Source organism: Drosophila subpulchrella, chromosome 3L (assembly GCF_014743375.2).
Source record: "Drosophila subpulchrella strain 33 F10 #4 breed RU33 chromosome 3L, RU_Dsub_v1.1 Primary Assembly, whole genome shotgun sequence".
Classification (NCBI taxonomy): Eukaryota; Metazoa; Arthropoda; class Insecta; order Diptera; family Drosophilidae; genus Drosophila; species Drosophila subpulchrella.
Window position 1 is genome coordinate 19,233,564 of NC_050612.1, and position 9,556 is coordinate 19,243,119.

The 9,556-nt window shown below is 42.5% G+C and overlaps 1 protein-coding gene across 12 annotated transcripts in view; it reads right to left on the reverse strand.

Annotated features, from left to right (window-relative positions):
• The window catches only part of LOC119555587 (pleckstrin homology domain-containing family G member 5), a 54,907-nt gene that overhangs the window by 10,827 nt on the left and 34,524 nt on the right, over positions 1-9,556 (reverse strand). For 3 of the 12 annotated variants that reach the window (XM_037867067.1, XM_037867063.1, XM_037867060.1), the window contains exons 1-2: positions 9,225-9,440; positions 2,863-4,854 (exon numbers count right to left, since the gene is read on the reverse strand). The exons of 3 other annotated variants lie outside the window; for them this stretch is intronic. In XM_037867067.1, coding sequence (XP_037722995.1) covers positions 2,863-4,605 — 1,743 coding nt within the window. In that variant the 5' untranslated portion in view covers positions 4,606-4,854; positions 9,225-9,440. Of the gene's footprint in view, positions 1-2,862; positions 4,855-9,224; positions 9,442-9,556 lie in introns of those variants that run through there. 6 more of the 12 variants (XM_037867068.1, XM_037867066.1, XM_037867061.1 and 3 more) reach the window with 5 other exon arrangements.

Here is a 9,556-nt window from a genome sequence, read left to right on the forward strand (position 1 = left end):
AATAATATACAAGGGTGGTCAAAAGTATTTTCACAAAAAAAAAGTTAAATATATTCATAATTTGAACTTACATCTTGTTAACTTTGGCATCAATGGAAAGGTAATTTAAATGCCGTTTGAATGATACAATACATTTCTTAACACATTCAGTACTTATTGAAAAGGACGAATTTGTGTGAAAATGTCCTTGTTGAACTTTTTTCCTCGACTTGAAAACTTAAATTTTTTGATGCAAAAAGTTTCTTCAAACAAAAATAATAGTAACTGCAAAAAGAATTTTTCAAAACTCATTTTGCTTATATTTTTTATGATTTTTTGAAAATGCTTAGAAACATGCATTTTAGCCATATTTTTCTCTTTTTCATACAAATTTTTTCCGACAGTGTCACCTTTAAAAAATCATAAAAAATATAAGCAAAATGATTTTTGAAAAATTCGTTTTCCAGTTACTATTATTTTTGTTTGAAGAAACTTTTTGCATCAAAAAATTTAAGTTTTCAAGTCGAGGAAAAAAGTTCAAAAAGGACATTTTCACACAAATTCGTCCTTTTCAATAAGTACTGAATGTGTTAAGAAATGTATTGTATCATTCAAACGGCATTTAAATTACCTTTCCATTGATGCCAAAGTTAACAAGATGTAAGTTCAAATTATGAATATATTTAACTTTTCTTTTGTGAAAATACTTTTGACCACCCTTGTATTCCAGTTACTTATATTTGTATTTTCTTGATCTGCCCAAAAATAATTATAATAACAATCACAGTTTATAAGAAATATTAAATTGAGTAGGTTTTAAACTTTTATTTGTATTTCCATAAGTATTTTATACCTAAAACCAATTTCTAGTTGTGAAAGAATTAAAAAAAAACTTGTATTACGCTTTTGAGAAGAGGACATCTAATCGTTGATACCGTCACATAAAAAAGAATTTCCTTCTTGACTCGTTGGTCTTTTGGCTTAGTTTGGCCTTTAGCCTCCCACACAAAACAAAAACTATTCAAGAGCCATTCATACTCGTAGGTTCTCATAAAGTGAACACTTTACCATTCTGGAATCCCGGCTGAGGAAATAATAGTTGTGATTGTTTGTACTGCGTTGGAATAGTGCAATGCGGCATTACATAATTCACTCTATTATTCTTATGCACGTATAATGCTGCTAACGCGATTATCTAATCACTTAAAGACTTCAACACGTGTGGTTTGCCCACGAAATTTCCATGTTAACATGGCTACTTAAAGGGCACAGAGATGGAAAAAAGAAAAGGAACTTGGTCCACACGACACGTAACATGGGAAATCACTTTGGGGCTTAAGTCGGTCACCCTGGTAATTTTTATACATATCCGGAGCTAGGAAGTTCAAGACCAGAGCAAAGGATACCTCCCAAAGGGCGTAAAAGAAACTCTAGTTAAATGTCAAGAGGCAAAATGTTGCCTACACATTATAAATGGAATTTAAGCGAAGAAAGCTTATGGCTCGCCTCAAAATCTCTGGCATTTGTAATATGCTTATGTTTTCGTGTTTATTTCATTTAGTTATTTTGCCATAATTGTTTTCGTTTATGTAGGTGTCTCATGCCATTTTCTTCGAAGAAAGCCTGCCACTAATAGGATTAGATTTTGTAATAAACGTACAAAATATGATTCCGGCTAAGGAGTGGTCTATTTAGATGCACAGTTTTGTACGTAAATGGCAGCTTCTACGAAAATATTTGCCAGACTCTGTGATGGAATGGGGATGATAATCTGAATAGACGGCAAAGGCAAGGATTCGCCAACAAAACAGTGCAATTCCATGTGAAATGAAAGCATCGTTTCACAGCATTTTGTCGAGGCTTTCATAGGGGGATTCATAGGATCTGGATCTACCATTGTGGGCTGGACAAATCGCTGATGCAATTTATTGCTTGACTGCACTTGCGCTAATGCCTCTAAATATCTTCCGGCGACAATTGAATTCCCCCCTCGCACATAAGCGCACACATTAGTCTCTATGCAATCACACTGCGTATACGTAATGTATATAATATCTGTGTTATAATATTTATGAAATCCATGGCGGTCAGAGTCGTTTATTGCAATTGCATTCAGGCATAAAATCCGACGGCAAAACTGAATTTATGCGCCACATTAAGAGCACACGTATAAGAATAATTTAGTGTATATTAAGTTGATCTCATTTGCCATCGGCAAATTAAATAACTCTTTGCAAAATTGAAAAGTCAGTTCAAATTACAGTCTCTTTTCGTGTTAGATAAAATCAATATTTTACTGCCTCAAGTCATATTAAGTTCAAATATTATTAAATCTATTTAATTATCGCACACACACAACTTTTTAATAAATAAATAGTACCATATTTACATAATAAATATTATAAAGAAGATGAGTTTGTAAATTATTTAAAGAATGATAAGATATAGGTAACAAAAAATAATACAAATATAATATATGTAATTAAAAATCCCTCTTTTCTTCAAAGATGCAAAGTAATGGCCCCAGCTTTATGTGATAATAAATAAAGATTAAAGCCAAGTTTGGGGGAGCATTACATAATTTATAGTTTCTAAAGGATCTCTGGGGATGCAGGACTTATACAACCGGTCTGACGTAATGGCTGTAAATTTATTTTCACTGTTGTTCACGGGTAATTCTGTAATTTAATATCCCAACTTAAAACACAAACAGGGGCATGAAACCAGAAGAAAGAACAGAGGGAAATAAAACAAAAATACGAGCGTACATAAGAGTGGAAATATGTTTATTCTCATTTGGCTAAGTAAACATTTGATTAAGGGCCGCGCATAATTTGTTGACCATGTTACCTCCATTTTTGGTCCGGATTTTGGAGGACTCACCTGCAACTTGCTGTTGGGCGGCGAGACCACCAGGCAGATCTTCATGGTGGCCCGCAGGAACTCCTCGCGCTTGGTGCTGAGGTCAGGGGTCAGGGAGCCCGGCGACGTCACCGCCGCCTGTTTGTGCGGCGCCTTCTTCGGCGACGTAACGCTGGGCAGGAATGGATTGAGACTCCTCACCAGACTGGCCGAATTGAACTTGCCACTGGAGCTGCCACCTTCGTTGCTACTCCCGCCCGATGGCGGCGATGCCGAGGTGGCTCCACTCTGCGGTGCCTGCTGCTGCTGGTGGTGCAGCAGCCGGGTGGGTGAGTTCAGGCTGAACAGCTTCCGCCGATGCCTTCCCGGCGTGGAGGAGGAGCTGGAGGCGGGACTGGGCGTGGGACCAGGTGGTCCTCCCTCGCTGTGCGTCGACTCCTGCGATCCTGCCCGACTGTACGAGGGCGTGGGCAGCTGGCCGGAACGGGAACCCGTACTGCCTCCATACTTCTGGACACTGCCGTCCAGCTGCAGTTCCTCCGACGTGGGCTCACACCCCTCCCCCGCTCCATCCTCGCTGTAGGTGCTGTGATACGTTCTCGCCGTGATCTCCGGCAGGAAGGGATTGTTGGGCGAGGTCAGGGTGTACTGATAGTAGCCACCTCCGCCTCCGCCCCCGCCGCCACTGCTGCTCGTCTCCACCGGCAGCGTGGCCTCCGTCTCGTCGGGCGTGCTCTCCTCGGGAAAGGATCCGCCCTGGAAGTCATGGCCACCGCCCACGCCACTGCTGCTCGACAGATAGGCGCCCAACTGCTCCCACTCGCCCGAGGAGGAGTTGTGCGAGGACACAGTGAAGCCCTCGTTCGAGTGGCCCTGGCAGCTCCGTGAGCTCTCGTTGCTGCTCTTGAAGAGGAAGTTCTGCAGCCGGGTCAGTCGGATGGAGCTGCTCTCGCTGGTCAGGCTGCAGCTCCTGCTGCTGTTCCCGGGCGCCGAGGAAGCGGTTGTGGTGATTGGCTGCTGGTCACTACGATTGCTGCTCTGTGTCTCCAGGCGTCGTCTATTTTGGCTTTCGATGGGTACTGCTCCGGCTACTCCTGCTCCTGCTCCTGCTCTTGCTCCTGCTGTTTCTGCTGCTCCTGCTCCCCCCGCCGATGCCGTGCTCACCTCGCCACCCATGGAGGCCCAATAGAAGACACTGTTCTGGGAGCCACTCAGCTCACCCAATTCGCAGCTGCTCTCCAGGGAAGTACTCGAATTGGTGGTGGCCACGCTACTCAAATGCCGGTAGGCGTACTCCGGTGGAGTGCCCTCGTCCGGGCTGTCCAGCAGCAAGGCGGGATTGATGTGGCCACCGAGTCCCACACCCACTCCCAATCCCAGGCCGGGTAAATTCAAATGGCTGAGGGCAAAGGGCAGCCGGTTATTGTCCGAATGCAGACTGCTCGGAGGCGGTGGAGTGGCCCGACTCTTGGCCTTCAGTTCCTCCGGCGTGGGTTCCTGCCGCTTGATCTCCAAGGATCGATGATCGCCGCGGCGAAAGGAGCGACGCAGTCGCTCTGCGAACTTTGACTGCTTGGGCGGCTTGTCCTTGGGCGGTTTGTCCTTGGACCTGCCCAGCAGATTGGTCCTCTCAGTCTTGTCCTCCTTCTCCAGGAGTTTCTCGTGCATATCCGTCGCCGGAGTGGGGATCTGGGCCTGGTCCAAAGCCACTGGTCGCTGGTTGCTGGCTAGTGTAATCGGTGGCGCCGCAAAGCCACCACCCATTACGGCCGCCCTTCGCCGTGGTGGTGGATCCCTTGCCCACGGAGGTCCCCTCGAAGTGTGTGGTCTTTAATTTAGCTGGTCCGTGGTTCGTTACTCACTAGTTCGTTAATTTATGAAGCGTTGATTTTCCCCAAGATACACGTCGAGATGTGATCCTTTTTTTATTAACACTAGGTGCCTTTAAAGCGATTAAGTTATAAGTAGTTTGCTCGTATTGCTTATTCTATTAATTTAACTTTCGTTGGCCTGCTGAAATGAGAGATGTGGTTCGAAAAAGCTTTAATATAGTTGAATTTTGAAATGAAACTGTGATTTCAGTCGAGGAGTGGGTGGTTTTATCTTAAGCTAAATCTAAAAGTCTAAACTAAAATAGTATTTTAAATTAACTAGTTCTCTTATCTTATTTAATGTTTAATGTAGCACCAAATAACTATTTTTCCACTACATATAATGAATATTTCAAATACAAAATTAATCGCCACCAAAAAAGCAAGCCACAATAAGTAATGCAAATAAGCACTTTCGAAGCAAATCAATTTAGGATAATCCATTCAGTCATAATCCCCAACCGTTATTGCTATTTTTCGCCCTTCGATTTGTGTATGCAACCTTTAAAGTTTTCGGTTGTTATGGAAATTGGGAAAACGTGTTAGCATTTCAAATGAGGGACGAGGGACGAGACAACGAGCTGGCCCCCGGGGTTTTCACATAATTTTCCGAATCCGGGATGCGATGGAAAGCGATTGGCAATCGATGGAAAATCCGAAAAGTTTAATCAATGTGCATATTTTGCTGTCAACCGATTGGCAAAACTGAATTAATCAGGCAGAATCGAAAACCAATTTGATGAGTCAAAGCTCAAGTCTGATGCAGTTTCATCGGAATATTAATTAAAGTTGTAAAGTTTGGATGGATTTTTGGATTTAAGAGTTGAATAACCAGCACAGAACGAATGTTTTTAAATTCATGGCTTTTAATAATATGGATACTGAAGATTTACAAATGTAATATTCCGATTAGCCTCCGTTTTCCCCCTAAATTTCGGCCTGTTTATTGATATTTCTGCTGCTCAGACACGTTCTGAACTCTCGCCATAATCGTACATTTATATTCGCAACATAACTTTAAGATCTACTTGTATGGAGAACAAGACCTTTTGCCAACGATAAACAATTTCTGGGCCTATTTCCCTGATTTTCGTTGGCTTTTTCTTGTTTCCTCTGCTGGGGGAAAGGATGATGGGTGGGCAAGCAAACTTGGCCATAAATCGGGCCAGAAAACTTTATTGTTATTAATATTATTTGCACATAAATATAACAGTAAATAAACATACAAAAGTGCGTATGTGGATGGAGTTTGGCACTCACAGCCCGAGAGTTGACAGCCAGCTTGCCCCTGGCTGTTGCAAATAAATCATTGCACACGCCTGGACGCCCCTCGAGCACGCAACGTGCCCCCAAATCCTTGGGCCCTCCAAGTGGGTTTAACCATCCATACACTCGACCCAAAACGACCAGCCAACCAACCAGCCAGCGGGCTGAATCGGTGTTTGCCTGTGTTTAGGCCAAAATAATGTATAATTAAGCTGGGCCAGAGAGCCGAGTTCAGGCGGGCCTTTAATAAAGCCAACCATCTTTCATGCCACACACACATCGGGGGTGCTGACAGCTCAAGGGCAAGGATGGGGATGGAGGTAGGGTTCCTATGGCCCAGATTGGATTGTGCAAATTGTGTTCAGGGGGGGAGGGGGATGGCAAACCCCTTTGAGGGGATCGAGGGGCATCTGGCAAGTTATTTTCAATTAAGTGTTCTTAACACGTTGCCTAATCGACAGACATGTTCCCCTGGGACCTGGCGACACCGCCTCCTAATCACATTACTGCAAAGCCAAAGGAGCCGCACAAAAGGTCGAGCAAAAACAGTGACATGATGTGATTCCATCTACCCAGGGGAAGAGATTCACTCAGGGAATTTCCCACTGGGAATCATGTACAATGCCCTTTTTCCTGCCCTTCGATTTAAAATTCCATTAGGACAAGAACTTTGACACCTTAAATTGAAACAACAAATGTTATATCATTGGTTTTATGAACTTTATGAATGATTCTTTACAGAACCCCTTTTCAAAACAAATAAATTATATCGTTTATTTTGTGAACTTTTTTATTCCTTCTGAAAATTTTAACAAATTCTTCTAAAATATATCATCGTAGGGGTACCAAGTTAAGTTGCAAATACATATATCCTTTAAAAATTTGAAAAGCTATACTTTTAGCACTTTAAGAGGAAAACATTAAGGACCTCGATTTAAATATTCGGCACCCCTTTTTAAGTGGTCTATGTTTGCACCTTGGGGTGATAACTCCCAGTATTTGGCAATAGAAAAGGTATAAAGCAGCCAAGGACCCACCCTGCATAATTGCCGCCACCTCCTAAACCAATTTAAATGTTCCGTGAGGACCAGGCCGGGATTCCGTGGAGTGGGTTCAAAAATACGTTGTATCACGGCAGGGCAAATCGCAGAACGTTTAAAGATAAGCGAGCATGTTGTTCGCCTCTCATTAAATTAAATTAAATGTGTGTCTTGCGATAAAATTTTATATTCAAGACCCCACTCCAGGGGGCGGAAGGTGTAGGGGGTTTCGCTGGTTGAAGGGGGTTTTCTGGGGATGTGGGTCGCCGGTCGCAAGTGAGTTCAAGGCGTTTTTCAATTTCAGTGCAGCAACAAAATCCGACCGACAGAGCGCCAAAAACAACAACTAGCCGCGAAGCGCCGTCATTTCCGCTGCCTGTCAGACCAGCAACAATTTAATTTTTATTGTTATGATGTCATCAGCATAAGAACCAGGCCCGCGCCATTTGCAGCCCCCAGCCCAAAGACCATCTGAACCTCAGACCCCAGAACTCAAACCTCAGAGCCCAGACAGCCATATTCAGAGTGAGTTTCGTTCGGGTCTCGCTGACGCACTCCGACGACGTGAACCTCATACAAATTGGCAGTGTGATGGAGTCCAAGAACCCCGCTAAAATAACACAGCCACTATTCCAGGATCCCGGAGGCGTCTTCCGTCGGTCCAACAGCGATTTATGCGCGAACTGCCATTTGCACCAGCAGGATTTACTTGAACAGCTGACCAGTCACCGATGGACTTCCAGTTGAATTGTTATAAGACCTCATGTACAGTCTAAATTCTTAAACTCGATCAACTTTATCGTTGTAAAAGAAATAAAAGTATCAACTGTTATTTATAGTTTTCTCCCAACAGTCCTAAAATAATACCGAAAATATGTTGATTTCAATGGTGTGTTCTTGCCTGTGTTTTAAAAAAAGTCTAAGATTTCAATTGATATTTATATGTTTTCACATACATTTTGTAAAGCCTCATTTTCCTATTAGTATTTTCAAAAATCGAATTCTAGATAGATACAAAATTTCTTTTAGTTTAACTGAGAAATAATTCAGAATAATACTGAAATAATACTGCGCTGAGCAAGATCCTCAAGAATCTGCATGGCAAGTTCCAAACTTTTAGCTTTTTAGTTTCAGAGATCTCAGTGTTCATACAATATGTAAATGCAATTGCATTCTAAACTCCCTTAATATTTGTATTAGTAATATTCAAATCTTAGTCTTACAAATATCTTAATTCAAGAGATACATAAAGACGGTCAAGGGAATGTTCAAGCTAGGGAAGATAGACTGTATATAGACATCCGCAGTGATAGCTTGGGTTGAGTTGGAATTATGCCCCTGGCCTGCCGGAGTACATTATTACGACGCCGGCTTTTATGTGGCTGTGGTAATGTTACATTTTGCTGAGCAATCAAAAGGCGCAGCAAAAGTTTGCAAGTTCGAGGGGGACTGGACTGGATTGCGGAGGAGGATGAACCGCATCTACCGAGCCCACCTGGCCAACTTGCAGCCGGAGTTTGATCGATAAACCAAACCAAACCGAGCCAGGCCGAAACCCAACCAGAGCGAATCGAGGTCCCTTGCAAATTGCGGCAGCTGAATCCAGCAGAGCCCCGTGTCAGTGGCAAAGTTTAATCTGTGATGCCGGCGACACATTGGGCCCAAATTGATTTTTAAAGTTATCAGAGAGCCGGCCCGTGATTTATGCAAAGAGCTTGCCAACTTTTGCTGGGGTTTTGTCTTTACAAATCGGGTCAGAGTGCAGAGTGCAAAACCGAAACAAAAACAAAACGCAGAGCCCCACAAAAGTGAAACAATGGCCATCCATCATTCCGCTATCATGGGGTTCTACATTCATAAACAGAGCAAACAAATAAGTTGGACATTATGATATAATAATAGTATTAGTTTGAAATCTTACTTAAAAGCGTTTTTAAAAATATAGTTGGTATACTTTTAGATATAAAGCTTTAGCTTGTTACAAAATACTCTGTATTTCTTAAACAAGTCTTTTGCTGAATCATTTAAATAATGGAACTTCTATAAATGATACGCTCATTAATTTCTATCTTGAAGTAACTATATTATAACCTATTTTTAGATTACATATCTTATAATTTATAAATTCCCTGTTGCCTTCACAAGGGGGCTATACTTTTCTCCAGGTGCACCCACTCCTCGATGATTGTTACCGACACTCACTCACCTTGGTTGGTTCATTAATGGGACCTCTTCGATTCCGATTCCGATTCTGATTTTGGTTTCTTCTTTTTTCGAGTCCTCTTCCTTTTGTTGAGTCTTTGTTGCTGCTGCTTCTTCTGCCCCCCGCCGTACATTTATTTTAGCAATTTGTTTGCCTCTCGGTTGGTTTGTTTGTTTGTTTGTTTGTTTCTTTGTTGTTTGTTTGTTTGTTTGCTGCTTGGCTTGGTTTGCTCAGCCCACACACCTAAACACTCGCGTAAAGTACTTGGGCACAGTTTCTGTATCCGTATCTGTATCTGTATCTGTATCTGTTACCCTACCTGTCGAGGACCCCGT